The sequence below is a fragment of the Hippopotamus amphibius genome, chromosome 8, assembly GCF_030028045.1.
Source record: "Hippopotamus amphibius kiboko isolate mHipAmp2 chromosome 8, mHipAmp2.hap2, whole genome shotgun sequence".
NCBI lineage: Eukaryota > Metazoa > Chordata > Mammalia > Artiodactyla > Hippopotamidae > Hippopotamus > Hippopotamus amphibius.
Genome location: NC_080193.1, coordinates 18,687,473 through 18,710,407, shown reverse-complemented (window position 1 = coordinate 18,710,407; position 22,935 = coordinate 18,687,473). Strand labels below are relative to the sequence as shown.

General features: G+C 42.6%; 1 protein-coding gene across 1 annotated transcript in view; it reads left to right on the top strand.

Moving 5' to 3' along the window:
* ATP2A2 (ATPase sarcoplasmic/endoplasmic reticulum Ca2+ transporting 2) overlaps nt 1-3,184 on the top strand; it is a 59,665-nt gene extending 56,481 nt beyond the window's left edge. The window contains exon 21 of the mRNA XM_057744450.1: nt 2,375-3,184. Coding sequence (XP_057600433.1) covers nt 2,375-2,388 — 14 coding nt within the window. The 3' untranslated portion in view covers nt 2,389-3,184. The remainder of the gene's footprint in view (nt 1-2,374) is intronic.
* The last annotated feature ends 19,751 nt before the right edge of the window (nt 3,185-22,935 follow it).

Below are 22,935 nucleotides of genomic sequence, written 5' to 3'. Positions count from 1 at the left end.
ATGTGTGGGTGCCTGTGCACCCATGGGCTGGGGTAGCTGCTCTAGATGCCAGCCGCTGCCTAGGACAGCGGCACAGCCAGATGTCAGTGGAGGGCCTGGGGGAAGGGAAAGTAGTTCTGCTTTGGTCAGACTGACAGTTACCTTCACAAATGCCAAGGTGAGGATTCACAAAACATTTGTCGTGGTTCCTTTGATCTTTGTTAGCTGCAAGGACTTATCCCAGAAATCTCACTACCTGGTTAATTAAAAAGCAAAAAGCAAGTGAAAGCAGGTAATTGAACCAGTAAACTCATGCATCATTTGGTTCTTAGTTTTGGTTTTTTTCCCCCCTCCCCCCTTTGGCCCCACTGTGAGGCTTGTGGGATCTTAGTTCCCCAACCAGGGACTGAACTCGGGCCCTGGCAATGAGAGCACCAAGTCCTATCCACTGGGATGCCAGGGAATTCCCTGGTTCATTTTAAACAGGCCACCTTTTTCCACCTTCTGGGTCATATCCTCTGTGGCTGACATTTACCTTTTCTCTCCAGGGTACGTTAAAGCACAGTTATTAGGCCATAGTTCTGCTCAGCCAGGAAACAGCCAGCCTAGTCATTAGCCAGAGTGAAGGAGGGCCTAGGCAGCAGCTCATATTCGGGCTGCTAGCACCCTCCACGTGAAGCCCCCAGTGTTCTTGTGGGTACCTGAAGGTACTTGGGCCCTGGGTGGAGGGCCAAGCAGAACATGATGTAAATACTGAGAGTCTGGGGAAAGGTTAGCAGGTATCAAGCAGGACAAGGTGCTGCCAAGTTAAGAGGTTTCCATGTAAGAGGGTTAGAAAGGGCACATGGAGACAGATTTAATGCAGAGTCCTGGCCTGGCTCACTGAGGTCTCTCTCAGAAAGGGGAAGCTGATCTGCTTGGCAGAGAATGTAGGTGATACACCTTGCCAATTTTAGCATTATGGGGTATAGAAAGAAACAGGTTGAGCAGATCAAATGCAAGGAGTGTGTCTTGGCTGCAAACCAAACCAGGATGTCTGAGCTTGTTGGGTGGGGTGCTATTCGATGGTCAACTTTTCCTGACTCAGTTCCTTGATTTCTTGGCCCTTACAAAATAAGGTGAAAGCTATGGGGTGGCTGTTGCCTTGTGGTTTCTCAGCTTCAGGCCTGTCCAGCCCACAGAGGCCGTTTGGGCTCCCACTTCCCTCAACTCAGACAGCTTGGAGTGGGAAAGACCCAGTGGTTCAGAGTCCCTTTGTTTGCTCTGCTTCAGGCTTTGCCACCAAAAAAACATGTCTGCATTGGCAACTCCTCCGTAGTTAGTGCTGCTGTGGGCACATCCTTGGCCTCTGTCCTATAGGGTGTGGCAGGTACCCAGCCCCATCCTCACCAAGTACCTGCAGGAAGGCACTGTCAGCCTTTCTGCTTTTGCTGCCATCAGTAGCTGGATGGAATGGCGTCATCCTCAGACCCATCATGTACATGCTCTCAGGCAGCTCTTGCCTAGAACTTGCTCCAGGTTCTCTACCGATAGGCAAGTGGGCGGGCAGGTGGGCTGAAGGCCCATCCCATCTGTGGTCTATATTTTGCCCAGACTGACCTCTTTAACAGAGCTTTACCCTTTGCCCAGGAGATGGCAGTCTTACACGTTTCCTCAGTGGGATGCCGTGCCAGCAGCTCATTCTGCATCTGCCCAGTGCAGGTGACACGTTGCGTAGGGAGAGCTGCGGGAGCTCAGAGACGAGCAGGGCAATTGCCACCTTCCCTCACAAGCAGCAGCTGCCATGTTACCTCAAACTGGGGCCTCAGGCCCCTGAGTATCTGTGTGGTGGGCAGACCTCAGGAATATCTGAGACCACAAGTGTCAGCCAAGCCTGCTGCGTCTGCAGTGCCAACGCACCAGATTGTGTCAGAACCACCCCCCTGCACGTGAGGATGATCTACAGCCTTTTTTCTGTAAAAGCAGTTCAGGCCTGGCCAGGCCTGCAGCCCAGGGGCTGCCCCCAGCGCAGGAAGGGGAGGGAGCTAGGGGCTTGGCCTGATTACCACGCTGCTCACTCTGCTTCGCCTTCCTTACCCTCTGCACCGCTAACCTAGGACTTTTCCTTCTCAACTTTAGTTACACCTGAAGCGATTAAGTGTCTGTCTGGTGGGATTCTCCATAGCCAGATGACATGAGGGGCCTGTGTTGCGAAGCCAGTGCTTCTGGATGCTACTCTGTGAGGGCTGTGCCTCAGGGACAGCTAATCAGAAATTAAAATTTCTGGTCTTAAAATCTTATAAGATCAAACTGAATATTCCTTTTCATCTGTCACTATTAGTCTTAAATTAGTTATTCTAACATTTCCTCCCCATATTTCATAAAGCTGATTTCCTCTCTCTCATTTCCTTTTCAGCAATACTGGAGTAACCGCTTCCTAAACCATTTTGCAGAAATTTAAGGGTGTTCGGTTGCGTGCATGTGCGTTTTTTAGCAACACATCTACCAGCCCTCTGCATGATTGATGTTGGGGGAAAAAGAAAATTAGAAAAAACTCCCCAACTCATTGTGTGTTATGTGGAGGAAACCCAGTGGGGTTTTAAGCTTTTAAATCAAAATAGTTACAAATGTACAGTTTAGCTTAATGAATCAGAAAGCCTCTCCAGAGAAGTTTGGTTTCTTTGCTGCAAGAAGAATGAGGTTCTGAAACCTTATCCAAGAATTTAGAAGCCATCAGCCAAGTCTCCATATTTCTCTGTGCAAAATGTTATAGCTTAAATAAATGTACAATATTCAACTGTAATGCATGCCTTCAGTTGTAAGTAGCCAGATTTCTCTATGGTGTCATTGAAACATGCTACTTTTTAATTGGCCCTGTACAGTTTGCTTATTTATAAATTTATTGAAAACACTACAGGTGTTGAATGGTTAAAAATGTAGGCTTCCAGTTCATAACTTCAGTTATTTTTTGAGTGTGCAAACAGCTACTTTGCACTGTATTAAATGTAACTTATTTAATGAAATCAGAAGCAGTAGACAGATGTTGGTGCAATACAAATATTGTGATGCATTTATATCAATAAAATGCTAAATGTCAATTTATCACAACGCATGTTTGACTTTAGACATTTGTAAATAGAGATCAATTTATTTCTGTGCTGGTAACAAGCATTGCACAGACATGGTTTCAGGTAAATAAATCTATTCTACGATAAGTTGACAGTGTGGTGTTAACTGTTCTCCTGCGGGAGGGGTGGGTGATGTGCACTGAAGGCCTCCAGCCCTGCATCCTGAGTAGTTGTGCCCTTGGGTAGATAAAAGGGACAGGTAAGGAAGTTCCTGCTGACTTTCTGCATGGGAGAGCAGAGTGGCAGAAGGTCTGCTTGTGTGACATGATATTTATAAAATATTCCTGTCCTGGTTCTACTGTCTCCCCTCAAGTATGAGGAAAACTGTGTGTAAATTAATGATTTAAAACTTGTCAGCAGCTTGGAGACTATAGTGATGGAGTAATACTCCTGAGTAATACTACTCAGATGCAAAATGTAAAATTCTACATTCCCACTGTTAATACAGAAAAGAACTGAGTAAAGCAACTACTCCAATGGAAAAAAAAAAAAGCATCCCCCACCCCCTCAAAAAAGGAGTTGAACTGAAATCAACTCTATATATGGAAAAAATATTTGATAAAATTTAACATCCATTCTTTAAAGGAAAAAAGAAAGTGTACCCATAATTCCCATTTTTTGACATAATGAAAAACAAGCCAGAAGTGTTGAATTCCAAAATTACACTCACCATCCACTATTGCCCACAACTTAGCACTATTCTGGAGAGTCACTGCAGTCTGACAAGAGAAGGGAAACTGCCTAGGACTGGACAAAAGGGAGCAATGGTCATACTGACTAGATCAATGAGAACATCTTATTTTTAGGAAAGTTTAATAATTCAGGGGGAATTAACATCTTAGTGTGAATGATACATAAGTTAATGATACATGAAATACCAACAGGTGTTTTAATCAAACAGACTGATTCTAATAAAAATGAAGAAAATGCAAGAGTAGCAAGGAAGGGTACAAAACCTCAGGTGTGTGTTATTTGAGAAAAGTGGCATTTTACCTCAGTAGGTAAAAGTTGAGTTATTCATTATGTCAGTGGTTATTCTGAAAAAATACGGTTGTATCCCTCACACCCAATCAACTGCAAATGGATCAAAAGATTTGAAAAATGAAGTTACACCCCCAAAAGAAAAATGGGTAAATGATACAAACAAAAGAAAATTTGAATGGCTTATAAATATAAGCTGTTCAATCTCACTAGCAAATTAAATTCATAGTGATATATACTATTTCATACTCATCAACTGACCAAAAAAAAAAAAAATAGGTCTTCTAATACCAAGAATGTGGAGAATGGGCCATCTTTATATTGCAGAGCAACTGGGTATCATCATCTGGTAAATTTACAGGTGCTCTTAACATACAACCTGGCAGGTCCTTACCTTAGGGAATTCCTCACAAGTGCTGGAAGAGCCACACCAGGATGTTTGTAAAGGAAAGCACCAACCTAAATAACCAAAAACAACAGGAAAATGGGTAAGTATATTTGAGGCATGTTGAAACCATTCTGCATCAGTGAAAATGAATAAACCAGGCAGGAACAGATAAATCTCTCTGCACAGTGTATATCATGTTTAAAGTATGCAAAACAAGACCATACAGTCTTTTTATTTTTTTCTTGCCTGCACTGCTGCGGCATGCGGGATCTCAGTTCCCTGACTAGGGATGGAACCCGTGCGCCCTGCAGTGGAAGCACGGAGTCTTAACCACTTAACTGCCAGGGAACTCCATGACCATATCATACTCTTTAACCTGGCCCTTCGGCCAGTACCTGTCTGTGCTAAGGCATGTGCACTAGCTTCCTTGATGAGAAAGTCCAGCTCACAAAAAGAAAGCTAAACTATAAACAGCCATGTGGTGGATTTACACTTCGTGGAAGCTCCTCATGTCTGTGGACTAGGAGCAAACAGATCAGTAACAAGTTTGCAGACACCAGCCACAGGGATAGGAAGTGAGGCATAGGATAGTGGTTAGTTCCAAGAGGAAGGGAGAGCAGAGTTTCACTTCTGTAAGTAATGCTTGGGTGCCATGTATGTAGGGGTTCATTATGCCTGTTTGCAAGTCAGGTTTCTTTTTAAATCATAAAAGTACCAGGAGAAAACATGGAACCTGAGAAGACTTACTAAGCATGACACAAAATCCCAGAAGTGATAAGTTGACTACATAAAAATGTAAAAGTTTTGGAATAGAACACACCTCTCTGGAGTTAGTAAAATAGATGTGCTATGCATATAGCAAAGAGCAAATTCTCTTCACATATGCTTACCAAAGATCAAAGTTTGATGATCTCTCCTTTGCAGCTGGCATTAGGAAACAGCTCATGCTAATGGTAAAAATATAAATTGGCCCAATCTCTGGAGGGCAATTTGACAATATCTATGAAATATTTAAACATCCATACATACCCTCTGATCAAGCACTTCACTTTGATGAACTCCCTCCACATGTTCACAAAACCAAACATAATCTTGCTGCACTATTGTTAGCAAACATGCTATCTGTTAAATAAACTAAGAACATTCTTACCATGGAGTATTATACAGCCTTCAGAAAACCCAAGGTCAGATCTATGAGCCAACAAGGAATGATGTCCAATATACACTGTCTGCCCAGTGAAATATTCAAATACAGGTCCATCCATGTTGTAAATGTCCATCTAGTGATGGGCACTTGGGTTGCTTCCATTTCCTGGCTAATGTAAATAATGCTGCAGTAAACATTAGGGTGCATAAATCTTTTCTAATTGGTGTTTTTTCTTCTAATAAATATGCAGGAGTGGAATTGCTGGATCACATGGTAGCCCTATCTTTAATTTTTTGAGGAATCTCCATAGTGTTTTCCATAGTGGCTGCGTCATCAACGGTACAGGGTTCCCTTTTCTCAACAGTCTCCTCAACACTTGTTGTTTGTTGTCATTTTAATAACAGTCATTTTGATAGGTGTGAGATAATAATTGTGGTTCTGATCTGCATATCCCTGGTTGTGATGTTGAACATCTTTTCATGTACCTGTTGGCCATTTGTATGTCTTTGCAAAACTATCAGATTGCCCATTTTTTAATCAGGTTTTTTTTTTATATAAATTTATTTATTTATTGGCTGCGATGGGTCTTCGTTGCTGCACACGGGCTTTCTCTAGTTGCTGAGAGCAGGGGCTACTCTTCATTGTGGTGCGCAGGCTCCTCATTGTAGTGTCTTCTCTTGTTTTGGAGCACGGGCTCTAGGCACATGGGCTTCAATAGTTGTGGCACATGGGCTCAACAGTTGTGGCTCACGGGCTGTAGAGCACAGGCTCAACAGCTGTGGTGCTCAGGCTTAGTTGCTCCGTGGCATGTGGGATCTTCCCTGACCACGGATCGAACCCATGTGCCCAGCATTGGTAGGCAGATTCTTTACCACTGCGCCACCTGGGAAGTCCTAATCAGGTTGTTTTTTGATACTGAATTGTATATTTTGGATAGTAACCCCTTGTCATACATATCATTTGCAAATATCTTCTCCCACTCAGTAGGTGGCCTTTTCATTTTGCTGATAGTTTCCTTTGCTGTGCAAGCTTTATAGTTTGCTGTAGTCACATTTGTTTTTGCTTTTGTTTCCCTTGCCTGAGACAGATCCAAAAAAATATTGCTAATACAATAATGCCAAAGAGCATACTACTTATGTTTTTTCCTAGAAGTTTTATGGTTTCAGGTCATACATTAAGTCTTTAATCCATTTTGCATTTATTTTTGTGCATAGTGTGAGAGTAGTCCAGTTTGATTCTTTTGCATGTAGCTGTCCAGTTCTCCCAAAACTGCTTATTGAGGAGGCTGTCTTTTCCCCATTGTATATTCTTGCTCCTTTGTCATAATTAACTGCACATAAAATCGTGGGCTCATTTGGGCTCTCTATTCTTTTCCATTCAGCTATGTTTTTTGTGCTAGTACCATGCTATTTTGATGACTGTAGCTTTGGGGTATAGTTTGAAATCAGGGAACATGATACCTTCAGCTTTGTTCTTCTTTCTCAAGATCGTTTTGGCTATTCAGGGTCTTTTGTGTTTCCATACAAATTTTAGAATTATTTGCTCTGGATCTGAAAAATGCTACTGGTATTTTGATAGGGATTGCACTGAATCTGTAGATGGCCTGGGGTAGTATGGTCATTTTAACATTATTACTTCTTCTAATCCATGAGCATGATATAGCTTTCCATCTGTTTCTGTCTTCAGTTTCTTTGATGAGTGTTTTTTTTTTAATTAGTTTATTTATTGGTTGCATTGGGTCTTAGGTGCTGCATATGGGCTTTTTCTAGTTGTGCTGAGCAGGAGCTACTCTTCGTTGCAGTGTGCAGGCTTCTCATTGTGGTGGCATCTCTTGTTGTGGACCATAGGCAGCTAAGTACACGGGCTTCAGTAGTTGTGGCACATGGGCTCAGCAGTTGTGGCTCACACGCACCAAAAGTTACCAGAGCTCATCAATGAATTTGGTAATGTTGCAGGATGCAAAATTAATATACAGAAATCTGTTGAATTTTTATACACTAACAGTGAACTATCAGAAAAATTAAGAAAACAATCCCATTTATAATCACATCAAAAAGAATAACATACCTAGGAATAAATCTAAGGCATTAAAAGGCCTATACTCTGAAAACTATAAGACATTCATGAGTGACTTCCCTGGTGGCACAGTGGTTAATAATCCACCTGCCAATGCAGGGATCATGGGTTCAATCCCTGGTCTGGGAAGATCCCACATGCTGCAGAGCAACTAAGCCCATGTGCCACAACTACTGAGCCTGCATTCTAGAGCCTGTGAGCCACAACTACTGAAGCCCAAGTGCCTAGAGCTCGTGGTCCATAACAAGAGAAGGCACCACACTGAGAAGCCCACCACCACAGTGAAGAGCAGCCCCTGCCTGCCACAACTAGAGGAAGCCTGTGTGCAGCAACAAAGACCCAATGCAGCCAAAAATAAATAAAATAAATAAATTTATATTTAAAAAAAAAGAGAAGACATAACAATTGTAAACATATATGCATCCAACATTGAAGCACCTAAATACATAAAGCAAATATTAACAGACATAAAGGGAGAAATTGACAGTAACACAATAATAGTAGGGGGCTTTAACACCCCACTTAGATCAGTGGACAGATCATCCAGACAGAAAACACTGGCCTTGAATGACACATTAGAACAAATGGAATATATATATGTATTGGGTTGGCCAAAAAGTTCATTAGGGTTTTTCTGTAACATCTTACTTTTTGGCCAAAACAATATAAAACATCCCATCCAAAAGCAGCAGAATAGGGACTTCTCTGGTGGTGCAGTGGCTGAGAATCTGCCTACCAATGCAGGGCACATGGGTTCGATCCGTGGTCTGGGAAGATCCCACATGCCACGGAGCAACTAAGCCCGTGCACTTCAACTACTGAGCCTGCACTCTGGAGCCCTCAGCCACAACTACTGAGGCCTGCATGCCTAGAGCCCATGCTCCACAACAAGAGAACCCACCCACAGTAAGAAGCCCACACACTGCAATGAAGAGTAGCCTCCACTTGCAGAAACAAAGACCCAATGCAGCCAAAAAAAAAAAAAAAGGCAGCAGAATACACATTCTTTTCAAATGCACATGGAACATTCAGGATAGAGTCATAAAGCAAGGGTTGGTAAGTTTAAAAAAACTGAAATCATAGCAAGCATCTTTTCTGACCACAATGCTATGGGACTATAAAATCAACTATAAGAAAAAAAAAAAAAAAACCTGCAAAAAACATGTGGAGGCTAAATAATATTCTATCATTTCTTTTAAAAAACAAGAGGAAGTTAAGTTTCCAGTAATGATGATTGCTAAGAATAACTGAAAGTGCTGTGATATAGATGGCAGATGGTGGTAGCCAGTTTTCTCACTGTTGGAGTGGGAGGTTACAGATAAACAAGGGAAGACAGCTAGAATGATCCACGTGGTAGTGAATTACAGTTGGAAACACCAGGATAAATTTATATTTAGCTTAATATCGATACAGACAATTCCATATAGAAATATTTCTAGTTATGTGTATATACATGTCCATTGTACTATCAACTGAGTGGGCCAAGAAGCAAGGACACTCCAGTGACAATGAGCACACTTAGCTCCCAGTTTAAGCTTTCTATTGCCTTTCTCCAATTAAAGGAATCAAGTCTCCTTGGAGAAAGGGTGATTCTAGGACTGAGGCAGAAATGCACAAGTGCCTGGAGAACACTGTATTGTCAGAAAGTTAAGAAGCGCTCAAACATAAAAACAATGATTAAAGATGAAGTTATATCAAAGGGACACAGGAGCCAAGTGAAGAAGCCTTGAATGCCCAAAGCTGGAACAATTAGAGCAATAAAATAAAGTGGTATTGGATGATAATCCAAAGTATAAAATAAATACCCATGAGTTCATACTGATATAAATAAATGGGAGAAAACAGAAATCTCCCATGTAGAAGTCGTCCAAGCAATTTCTCATAGACAATCTGCCATCAAGGAGGTGAAGCATAACTTCCCATTCCTTAAGCGTGAGCTTAAACCACACAGTGACTTCCTTCCAAAGAGTACATACAATGTAGACAGGTGAAAAAGTAACTCAGAGTAGAGAAACTTGACAGACACTACCTCAGCTAAGTGATGTCATCTTGAGAGCATGTACCCTTGATATGAAGTGAAGAGAATGGCATTTTAACCCTGGTCTTCCTCCCAAAACACGTAACCTCAGCCTAATCAAAGGGAAAACATCTGACAAATCCCAAAAGACATTCTGCAAAATTCCTGACCAACGCTCCTTAAAACAGTTGAGGTCATCAAAAACAAGGAAAGTCTGAGAAACTTTCACAGCCAAGAGAAGCCTAAGAACATGTGATGGGGCTTCCTAGGTGGCGCAGTGGTTGAGAATCCGCCTGCCAATGCAGGGGACACGGGTTCGAGCCCTGCTCCAGGAAGATCCCACATGCCACGGAGCAACTAAGCCCATGCGCCACAACTACTGAGCCTGCGCCTTAGAGCCAGTGAGCTACAACCACTGAGCCCATGTCCTGCAACTACTGAAGCCCACGCGCCTAGAGCCCGTGCTCCGCAACAAGAGAAGCCACGGCAATGAGGAGCCCGCGCACCACAACGAAGAGTAGCCCCCACTCACCGCAACTAAAGAAAGCCCGCACACAACAAAAAAGACCCAACACAACCAATAAAATAAATCTATATTAAAAAAAAAAAGAATATATAATGACTAAATGCAGTATGGTATCTTGAATGGGATCCTGGAATAAAAATAGGAAAAAAACTAAGGAAATCTGAATTAACTATGGACTTTAGTTTATAATAATGTATAAGTATTATGGAAAATGTACCACATTGTTATAAAATGTTAATAACGGGAAACTGGGTCTGGGGTATATGACAACCCTCTCTGTACTATCTGCTTAATTTTTCTGTTAAGTCTAAAAGCATTCTAAAATAAAAAGTTTATTTTTAAAATGCTGGGATAAATACTATTTATTTGGGTGAATTTTTTAAAATTTTATTTTCCTTCCAGTTCTATTCAGATATAATTGACATACAGCACTGTGTAAGATTAAGGTGCATAATGATTTGACTTACATACATCATGAAATGATTACCACAATAAATTTAGTGAATGTCCATCAACTCATACAGATAAAACATTAAAGAAATAGAAAAAGAATTTTTTTCCTTGTGATTAGGACTGAGGATTTGCTCTTAATTTTCACATATATCACACACAGGGCTTAATTATATTTGTCACATTGTACATTACATCCCTGGTACTTATTTATCATATAAGTGGAAGTGTGTACCTTTTACCACCTTCATCCAATTCACACCAACCCTCATCCCTGCCTCTGGTAACCACAAATTTGATCTTTTTTTCTATGAATTTGTTTGTTTTTTAAGTACAATTGACTTTAAGCACTTCTTTCAGTTCCTCATTCACAACACAGTGATTAGATATTTCTATACATTTCAAAACGATCATCATGGTAAGTCTAGTTATCACCTGTCACCAATACAAAGAGATTATATTGTTGACCATACTCCCCACACTGTACATTTCACACCTGTGACTCATTTTTTTGTAACTGGACATTCATACCTCTTAATCTCCCTCATCTATTTCTATCCTCACAACACGCCCCTCCCCTCTGGCAACCATGTTTGTCTCTGTTATCTTTGACTCTGTTCCTGTTTAGTTATGTTTGCTCATTTGTTTTTGTTTTTTAAATTTCACATATAAGTGAAATCATACTGTATTTGTCTTTCTCTGCCTGACTTATTTCCCTTAGCATAATATGCTCTAGATTAGGGTTCCCCAACCCCCAGGTCTCAGACTGGTTTTAGGAACCAGGCTGCATAGCAGGAGGTAAGCAGCGAGCAAGCAAAGCTTCATCTGCCCCTCCTCATCACTCCCCATCGCTTGCGTTACTGCTTGAACCATCCCCACCCCACCCCTGTCTGTGGAAAACCTGTCTTCCACGAAACTGGTCCCTCGTGCCAAAAAGGTTGGGGACTGCTGCTCTAGATCCGTGTTGTTGCAAATGGCAAGATTTCATTCTTTTTTGTGGCTAATATATATGCGCGTGTGTGTGTACCAAATCTCCTTTATCCATTCATCCACTATAAAGCTGATTTCATGATTTTGTGTGTGCCCTTTAAGAGTGGAGTCTCTATCCTCCCACAGCCCTCTGGCTTTCCAAAAGCATGCCCCACTGACCTTTGAAGCCAAATGTTTTGGGGGCTCATTTTCCTAGTGTGGGAACCCTGGACTAGGGAACCCAATGTGGGGCTCAGACCTCTTACTCCCTGGGGAGAACCTCTCTAATTGTAATTATCCTCCCATTTGTGGCTTGCCTACCTGGGGTATAGGTCTTGACCATACTGCATCTCTATCTTTTTACCTGTCTCGTGGTTCCTTCTTTTTATTTTTAGTTGTAGAAGATCTTTTCTGCTAGTCTTCATGTTGTTCTCATCAGTAGTTGCTGTGTATAAATAGCTGTAGTTTTGGTGTGCCCATGGGAGGAGATAAGTTCGAGGCCTTCCTATTCTGCCATCTTGACCACTTACCAAATTTTTAGAAAATCTTCATAGAAGCATCAAAGAACCACAAGATAGTCCAGAATTTCCAGGCAAAAATCTAAGAAAAAGCAAGAGAGATAATCAGAACACCTACTAGTAGTAAAGGTCAGCTTTTCTCCTAGTGGCATCTACCTATCCAAATAAACTAAGCTGTGAAAACAAGCAGGGATTTTTGAGGACTCACAGAGTGAAAAAGGCAAAGTCAAATCCCGGGCCCACCCAAAGTGGGAAGTCTCAAAGGACACTAACCTGTGACCCCCGAAGGGCTAACACCTCAGGGTACAAGCAAACCTTCCCTAAAACTCAAAGGACTGTAGACAGCATTGCCTTGGTGCTGAACAGAACCAGGAAAACATGAACACCCTAGGGGAGAGTGTAAACACTTACTCTTGAGGATCTACAGCCCAGACTCTATCCTAGTGGTGATCTATGAAACCTCAAGGCATGAATTTAAAGTCACTGGCACCAAGGCTTCCCTGGTGGCACAGAGGTTAAGAATCCGCCTGCCAAGGTGGAAATAGAGACACAGATGCAGAGAACAAACATATGGATGCCAAGTGGGGAAAGTGGGGAGGATTGGGGGGAATGAATCAGGAGATTGGGATACCAAATTGTACGCTTTAAATATATGCAGTTTAGTGTATGTTAACTGTATCTCAATAAAAGTTCTTAAAAAAAAAAAAAAAAAAAGAATCCACCTGCCAATGCAGGGGACACGGGTTCGATCCCTGGTCTGGGAAGATCCCACATGCCACAGCTTGTGCACCACAACCACTGAGCCTATGTTCTAGAGCCCATGAGGCACAACTACTGAAGCCCGTGAGCCTAGAGCCCATGCTCTGCAACAAGAGAAGACACCGCAATGAGAAGCCTGCACACCTCAACGAAGAGTAGCCCCCATAAGCGGCAATTAGAGGAAGCCCGAGGGCAGCAACAAAGACCCATCGCAGCCAAAAATAAATAAACAAAATAAATTTTTAAAATAAATTTTAAAAAATAAAATAAAGTCACTGGCACCAAGAAGAAATAAATGTAAATCCTGTCTGAGGGAAGGCACCTTCACTTTATGTCTTAGGAGAACAGCACAATTATTTTTCAAAGCAGCACACAGTAGAAGACAACCAACTACATAAGAAAACAAGGTACTATGAGTGAGAGCCTGCAGAAACACACATTACAGATCCATCCAGACTTCACATATGAGAAGTATTAGATATAAAACATTCATGCTTACTTTCCTTAAGGAAAAGTAGATGAAAATCTGCAGAACACAGGAAATTATTAAAAGTGAATGTGGGGGACTTCCCTGGTGGTCCAGTGGTTGAGACTTCACCTTCCAATGCAGGGGGTGCAGGTTCGATCCCTGGTTGGGGACCTAAGATCCCACATGCCTCTCAGCCAAAAAATCCAAAACATGAAACAGAAGCAATATTGTAACAAATTCAATGAAGACTTTAAAAAATGGTTCACATCAAAAAAATCTTTAAAAAAAAAAAAAAGTGAACATAGGGATTTCCCTGGTGGTGCAATGATTAAGACACTGGGCTTCCAACTGCAGGGGGTGCAGGTTTGATCCCTGACCACGGAACTAAGATCCCACATGCCACGCCACGCTGTGTGGCCAAAAAAATGGGAACATAGCAGAGATGAAAATTAAATGGAATCCTAGAAATGAAAAGTACAATCACTAAAACTAAAAACTTAATGGATGGATGGACATGGTATCAGAGTGGACACTGCAAAATAACAAATGAAGTGCAAGACAGATGAGAAGAAAATACCCAGAAAGTGGCAGAGAAAGGGAAAAAAAGCTAAAAAGTACAGAAGAAAGGTTAAAATACCTGGAAGATAGACTGAGAAAGGTGACAAAGTCAAATATACATTTTATCATAGTTTCAGAAGATGAGAGTATGAGAGAGGTATTATTTGAAGAGGAAATGGCTGAGAATTTTCTAGAACTGATAATCCACAGATGCAAGAATCCCAGTAAATCCCCAAAAGTGTAAACAACAAGAAACCTAGCCCTAGAAATAGTATAGTGAACTGCAGAGAACCAAAGAGAGTAAATCTTAAAAGCAACAGAGGGGGAAGAAAAGGCACTACCTTTAAGGAGTGACAGCCCACTGCTGACTTTCACAACAGTTAGTGGAGGCCAGAAAACAGTAAGATGACAGCTTCATGTGCTGAAATTACTGACAACCTAGAATTCTAAACCTGGAGAAAATATACAGTAATTAAAGAATCAAAGTCAAATAGAGACTTCCCTGGGGGCACAGCGGTTAAGAATGCACCTGCCAATGCAGGGAACACAGATTCGATCCCTGAGCCGGGAAGATTCCAAATGCCTCGGAGCAACTAAGCTCATGCGCCTACAGCCCATGCTCCACTAGAGAAGCCACCGCACTGAGAAGCCCGAACACCACAACGAAGAGTAGCCCCCACTTGCCACAATTAGAGAAAGCCTGCACGCAGCAACGAAGACCCAACATACCCAAAAACATGAAAAATAAAGTCAAATAAAGACATTTTCAGGCAAACAAAAACAGTTTTCACCAGCAGACTCACACTAACCGAAACTCTACATGGGGGCAGGGGTAAGCAGTCTATGATGTGCAGGCCTCTGTCACCCAGGAGCATGGTAAAGTCACTGGCTGGCTTCAGAGGTAGACATGCTGGTAAGTATGTTGCTATTTCCTAAACACTAAATGACAGAAATAGAGGCAACTAACAAGTCAATGGAAGGAAAAAAATGAAAGAAATCTAAAAAGATACTAAAAAAAGAAAGGATTAAAAACTAGAAAAGATAACAGATGATAGAGCCAACCCCAAATATAATCAATGACATTATAAGAGTATACTAAATATGTTATTCCTGTTGCTCTGTTTCTAAAAGAGTCATTTCAGCATGACCCAGATATTTCTAATTTTGAAAAGCAATCCATGCTTCTAACATGATTCCAGCAGCAGGAAGAGACACAAACATGTCCAGCAGTCATCTAGGAAGTGTTGGAGAAGCTGATACTGGCTGCTTTTTCATCAAAATTAGTAGAAATTATAAAATACCTTTTGTAAGTTAAACTTACTTAAAATGGTTTTAATTCAGGACTAAAAGTGTACAAAAAGTGTACAAAGTTTAACATTTATAACTCTTTGGTATTTATATATCATGACCTATTAGAAAGATTTCATTGAATATGGGAAGTTTACTTTTTAAATAAACGCTGCTGATAAGCAATCCAAGTACAAAAAGTGGTAGTATATATACAAACTTATGCAATTTCAAATTATTTCTGAAAAAATACACAAGAAACTAGTAACTATGATTGCTTCTGAGGACGGAATCAGGAGAAGAAAGAGGATGGGGAAGTTTCACCTTACGCCTTTTGAAAATTGTGAATCTAACTTAAGAAAATACATTAGACCATCTGATACTAACAATTTAATGGAACTACAAAGAGCTAAGAATAGCCAGAACACTTCTAAGAAATAAGATCAAGGGTTCTTGCCCTTCCAAATAGCAATAATTTTTAGAAAGCTACAGTAAAATTAAGACAGTGAGGTATAGGTGCTGGGATAGAAAAATTGACCAATGGTATGGAAAAAGAGAGCTTAGAAACTGAGGTGCTCATCTATGAATACCTGATTTGCAACCCAGCTGGCATTACAGATGAGCGGGAAAAGCAGGTACTTTTTTAGTAACTGGTGGCTACGCATGTTTAAACCTACATTTTAAAAAATCAATAAAGGACTTCCCTGGTGACACAGTGGTTAAGAATCCACCTGCCAATGCAGGGAACACGGGTTTGAGCCCTGGTCTGGGAAGATCCCACATGCTGCAGAGCTACTAAGCTCGTGCACCACAACTACTGAGCCCGCATGCTGCAACTACTGAAGCTTGCGAGCCTAGAGCCTGTGCTCTGCAACAAGAGAAGCCACAGCACTGAGAAGCCTGCTTACTGCAACAAAGAGTAGCCCCCACTCACCACAACTAAAGAAAGCCTGCATGCAGCCATGAAGACCCAATGCAGCCAAAGCAAACAAACAACTGTTAATCAAAAGATACTATTAGGGACTTCCCTGGTGGCACAGTGGTTAAGACTCCATGCTCCCAATGCAGGGGGCCTGGGTTCGATCCCTGGTCAGGGAACTAGATCCCACATGCATGCTGCAACTAAGAGTTCGCATGCCACAACCAAGGAGTCCACCTGCCACAACTAACACCCAGCACAAGCAAATAAATAAATTAAAAAACATTTTTTAAAAAGATACTATTAAAGACAATGAAAAAGCAAGTCACAAACTAGAAGAAAGTATTTGCAACTCATATTCTGAATTATATCTAGAATATATAAAGAACTTCTGTGAACTAATAAAAATAAACAACACAATAGAAAAATGGGCAAAAAATTTTTTCACAGAAGAGGGAGCACAAGTAATTCCTATATGTATGAAATGATGTTCAGTCTTGTTACAAAAGAGAAACTTGTAAATTAAAATCACTATGTCATCCCACATCTTGGAGAAAATGGTTTGACAATATCAAATGCCAGTGAGGAACTGGGACAGAGGACTGAAGGTGTGCATGTAAATTTCTACAACTTCTTTGGAAAACAGTTTGACGATATCTGGTAAAAGTGGACATGCACATACCCTCCACCTGTCAATCCCACCTCTGAGCATAACCCTACACAAGCCTGTGCTTATGCACAGTAGAAGTCTCATACACAGCAGCACTGTTTGAAAAAAACTAGAAACAACTATAATGTCCATCATTGGCAGAATTAATAAGATGGGAATGTTACATACACACAGCAGAATATTATATAGCAATGAAAAATGAATGTAGTATATACTACAGATTGCCTGACCAGTCCTCATCAAAATGGTCAAGGAAAATCATCAAAAAAAAAAGCATAGGGCTTCCTAGGTAGCGCAGTGGTTGAGAATCCGCCTGCCAATGCAGGAGACACGGGTTTGAGTTCTGCTCAAGGAAGATCCCACATGCCGCGGAGCAACTAAGCCCGTGCGCCACAACTATTGAGCCTGCGCTTTAGAGCCTGTGAGCCACAACTCTTGAGCCCATGTGCTGCAACTACTGAAGCCCACGTGCCTCGAGCCCATGCTGCACAACAAGAGAAGCCACGGCAATGAGGAGCCTGCACACCGCAACAAAGAGTAGCCCCCACTCACCGCAACTAAGAAGAAAGCCCGCGCACAGCAAAAAAAGACCCAACACAGCCAATAAAATAATAAATAAATAAATTTATTAAAAAAAAAGAAAAAAAAAAGCATAGTCTGAGAAACTTTGACAGCCAAGAGGAACCTAAGGAGATGTGATGTCTAAAATATAATGTGCTATCCTGGATGGAACCCTGGAACCAAAAAAGAACATAAGGTGAAAACTAAAGGAAATTTGAATAAACTGTGGACTTTTGTTAATAATAATGTTGTAATAAATATGCCATATTAATGTAGGATGTTAGCAGGGAAAACTGTGTGCAGGGTATATGGGAATTCTCTGTACTATCTTTTTGTCTATAAATCTAAAACTTTTCTAAAAGTAATGTCTATTAATTAAAAATGAAGTTATGGGAGTATTAACATAAATCAACTTTAAAAATAATGTTAAGTAAGGGTATCATGGGAAAATACAGACGACGTGACTACATCAAGTTCAAGAACAGCAAATATATATTATTTAGGATAAAAAGATGGTATAACTGAAAATAAAACAATGGAAAAACAATATTACAGGTGCGAAAAATGAGCTATTTGTTTAAGGTTCACGGAACTTCAGGGTCAGAAAGTAAGGGAAGTATAAAAACAAGATTCAGAACAGTGGTTACAGCTGGCGAGGTAGTGGGGAGAAGAGGGCAGAAGGAAGGAGGGAATACAAGGGGTCTTCAGGGATTCAGAAAATCTTCTATTTCTTGTCCTGGATAAAGTATACATGTGTGTTTCTACATGTTTTCATATACTTCTATATATACGCTATATTTTACAAATTTTAATTTAGAAAGAAAGAAAAAAATTATCTGGCGGCTGGGCAGGCTCTGGCCCTAGTGCTCTGACACAATTACTCTTCACGGAAGGGAGCTCTCCTAGATCTGGTTAAGGGTCTTCACATGGCCTTGTTCTCTGAGGTGGCTCCCCCTGGCCTCCCCTAAGCTTACAGAAGCTGCCTTTCTGGTCAGTGCATGGCTGGCTGGAGTAGCTCCAGATGGAGACTGTGCATAGGGGTCATCTCTGTCCCGTCCCGTCAAATACCATCAAGCTCAGCAAAGCAGCAGCATGGGACTGGGGAGCAGTCGGGGCCTGTGGGGGGCTTTGGGGATCAGCCCAAGAATCAGTTCAAGAATGGGCTGGAGGGCAGAGGCCTCTCTCAGGAAAGATGCCTGCTTGCTACCACTCCCTCTTGATTCCTGGACAAAATCCCCACTGCCCTAGGGGCCTGACAAGGGAGATGGGCTGGTGGGTAGACCAGACTGAAGTCATAAGTGGAAGATGATCCAAAAATTAAAAATAATTTCCCTGGCCACAGACCCATGTAGGACTAGACCTGGCACTGAGAGGGGCTCAGGGCAAATCTGATCCAGCACCAAAGACAGCCCAGCCCGTGGCCAGAGGGCAAGGCTCACGTCCACAGGACGCTGACCCCAAAAGGACCAAGGTTTAGCCTTGGGAGGCCACTCCCCTCCCACAAGACCCACCTCTGCCACAATGCCCCACACACCAGATGATCCAGAGAGGGTCCTAACTCCCTGAGTTCTCCAAAAGAGAATGGAGGCACAGAGAAGTTAAGGGCCACATAGCCAGTGACAGGCCATTGACCTGAGCCTTCTACCTGGTGGTAGGTAAAGGACCTTCCTTCAAAAGGCTCAGCCCTCCTAGTGCGGAGGGTGGAATTACTCCGAGGAGACACTGAAAGAAGGATGGATGCCCAGAGAGAACCCAAGTAGCCAGTAATCACCCACCCCTCACACACACACACACACACACACACAAATAAGCCTCGTCAAGCAGTCTCCCTCAGCCCTAAAGAAGAGATGTAACCTCAGTCCAGGAAACGCTCTCCAACCCAGAGCCAGCAAGGGCTGTCCCATGGGGGAAGAGGTTCCAAATCCCAAAAGCCTGAGAAGACAAAGGTATAGGCCTCGGCAGACCTCACCATAAACTCCCACTCCAGCAAGGGGAAGTGAGATGGGAGTTCCAGAGACTGGGAAGCTCCTGGTTCACCCCTAACCTGAAGCCAGTGGATGGACTCCCTAGGTAGACTGGGACAAGCTAGAGCACACTGACTAGAGATGGGGCGGCCACAGGGCTGGCCTGAGCTTACAGATTCACTTCACAGAAAGAGGACCAGATAGTCAGCCCCCTTGAAAGTTCCAAAAAAGATTATATCCTTTCACTCTGAAATCCCCGTCCTAGGAATTTACCCAAAGAAGGAAAAAGCTGTGAGCACAAAGGAGGTCACCACAGGGTTGTTTATAAAGAGACAGATACTGGAAGATTTAAGTGGCCAGCAGGAGCTGCATCGTGACGGTGCTGCTCTTGCCAGACGGTTTGGCAGCCCTTAAATCCAGCAAGGCTGACTAAGATGGACAAGGGGTGCTTAGAGCCCATCTTCTCCTTAACAGACTATAAATTTGTGCAGAGATCAAAGTTAAGAACATACAAAAATTCTGGGGTGAGAAATTTTGGACAGATAAAGACTGCTCATCTATGAAACGCAGCTGATTTCCGTGATGCCTCAGGAGTGTGAGGCTAAAGATGTGATAACACAGGCACAGGGCTTGCCTTATAGCTCAGACCAGATGCGTGCTCAAGAAATAGTGAGTCAAATGAGAGCGCTTTTATCACATCCAAGACCAAGAAACAAAACAAACACTTGATGACACCAGTATTGGCAAGGGTTCAGGAAACAAGCACTCCCATCTATTGTTGGAGAGCAATCTGACAGCATTCAAAGCCTTAAATGCACATACTTGAGACCAGAAATTTCACTACAAGGAATGACCTCTGCATGTCTTTAGAATATTATGCCATAACATGTTCACGACAGTGCAGACTGTAATAATTATATACAAAGCTGAAAATGGGGGTCTACCAACAGCAGAAAGGTTATAGAAACCATTCCATCCATAGAATGGGCTTCTGTGGAACTATTAAGACAAAGAAGAGCACAGCAATACCACTGTCAGGAATTTCTGTGTGTACAGCATGACCAATTTAGTGTACCTTTCATACACATATCATTAAATAAAAGCTCAAAACTATTCTTCTAAATGTAGTACTAGAAAATTTATTTTGTGGAAGCAACGGGATTCAGCAGAGATTGAGAAGTAGATATATTCTTAATTTTCTACCATTCTCTCTGAATTTTAACCATGTGTGCATTTACACAACACATATATTACAAACACATGTGTTAACAGGGTTATCTGAATGGCAGAATTACAGGCCGTTTCTTTGGATTTATGTATTTTTTAACCATCTTAACCATTTTTAAGTAGTTTGTTATACAACCGTCACCACCAGCATCCATCTCAAGTTTTTTCAACATTGCAAACTGTACTCATTAAACTCCCCATTCTCCCTCCAGGCCCTGGTAATCACCATTTTACTTTGTCTCTATGAATCTGACTCTTCTATGGGTCTCATGTAAGCAGAATCATTCTACTGTCTTTTAGTGACTGGCTTATTTCACTTAGCATAATGTCCTTAAGGTCTACCCATGCTGTATCATGTGGCAGGATTTCTTTCATTTTTAAGGTTGAATAATATTCCTTTGTAAGGATATACTACATTTTGTTCATTCATCCAACAAAATAGACACTTGGGTTATTTCCATTGTGAATAATGTTGCTATGAACACGGGTGTGCAAATATCTGTTTGAGACCCTGCTTCAATTCTTTTGAGTATATACCCAGAAGTGGAATTGCTGGTTCATATGGTAAATGTTTAAATTTTTGAAGAACTGTCAGATTGTTTTCCACAGCAGCTGTATTATTTTATATTCCCACCAGCAATGCATGAAGGTACTTGGTTATTTTTACACTGTTTTCTTCTAATGGCTGCTAAGGAGACTGATGTGATCTTCTAGCTTTTCTTGGTGTTGCTGGTACCATGTAGTTTGTGAAATAAGTAACCTGTCCTGTGATGACGACAACTCACATCTTGCACACACCCTGGTTCCAAATGGTGGAGGCCCAGGTGCAGCCAGGGCAGGTCAGAGCATCTAGACAATAGGAGCCTGTCCTCTGGCCCACGACTGGTACCCCCTTCCACTGCCTTGGGGCAGGCAGGCTCCTGGGGGAAGTGGAAACCTTAGTAAGGCACTTACCTCAACAGGCCCTCCCACTGCCAGAGACTCCTGGCAGGCCTGGTTGTGGCCACTGTCCCCGGAGGCCAAGGTGAGGTTCTTGTTGAGTCAGGCCTCACTGCCTGTTGTGAGCAGAGAAAATGCAGTTGCTGCGTAGCAGGCAGTGCTCGTGGCTTCAGGGTCAGCAAGCAGGTCTGGGCATGGGCTCGAGACCTGGTCATGGAAGTTGCCTCACCCACAGGCAACTGCAGAGTGGGGCCCCCAGAGGTCCTCTCTAAGGTCAGGCTTGTAGCTTCTGGGGCCCTCAAACCCCCTTCTCCCAGGTTTCTCAATATTTGGACCAGGGAACACCTGCATCAGAACAGTAAATTGGAATGGGATTAAAGATGCAGACTCTTAGGCCCAGGCCCCAGACTCAGATTAAGGTCTGGTGTCCACCCTAGAAATCTGCATCACTGAGAACCATAATCAAGTTTCAGAATTAGATTCAGGCAAAAGCTGGCCTCATTCTCTGAGAAAGAATTCAAAGGCTGGCCTCCAAACTAAGGCTGGGAGGGAGAGTCCTGACATCAGCTTATAGAGGCCACATCTGCCAGGTCCCTGGCACACAGCATGGGTTCAGAAGTGAAAGGCCAAGCCAGAGGGCACGGGACACCCTTCCTTAGGACTCTGCCTCCCTGCTCAGCAGAGGGACCTCCAACACAGAAGAGCAAGCAGGCTTCAGAGTGATACCACCAGTCCCCAGTTTCCCAGGAAAGAATTGGCATTCTAGCATCTCCATTCCCCTGGTGATGGTGATGATGTTCCCAACGGGGACTGTGTTGTCACAGGATTATTTAGTCCTCAGTCCACAGGTGAATGAGGGAGCCCAGAGTGTGGTGGCTAACTACCCGGCCCCTGACCCACAGCACTGATAGGTGAGCTAAGCTGAGACTGTTCGAACCCAACCCAGTCTGACTCCAAACCTATGAGTCAAACAATCTGGAAGGAGGTGGGAGGAATGGGAGGCATCAGTTATAACATCCCCATACTGGCTGTGTGAAAAATCCAGACAGCAAAGGTACCCGTGGTGACTGCAGGCATGTGGAAGGCCATCCCTTACCAGGTTGCTTGGTCTCCTGCAGGTGGCTAAGTGGGAGAGCCACAGAGCTGGGCAGCCTGATTCTGCCCTTGCTTCCTGGGGCTCCTCACCCTCACGAGGTTTTTTTGTTTATGAGATCAAGTGGCAGTGGCAGGGGAGAGCTTCAGCACCCTCCAAGTCAAACTCCAATTCTTTGAAGTGGACCAAGAGTGTTTTCAATCCTATGTCAGGTGCTCTAAAAATAGTTTCAGTTGCCACTTCCGACCCAGTTGCCACCCCAACACTGTCGAAATGCAAATAACAGAGCTGCAGGTGTGAGGGGCCTGAAGCATCCAGTGCAGGATATTGC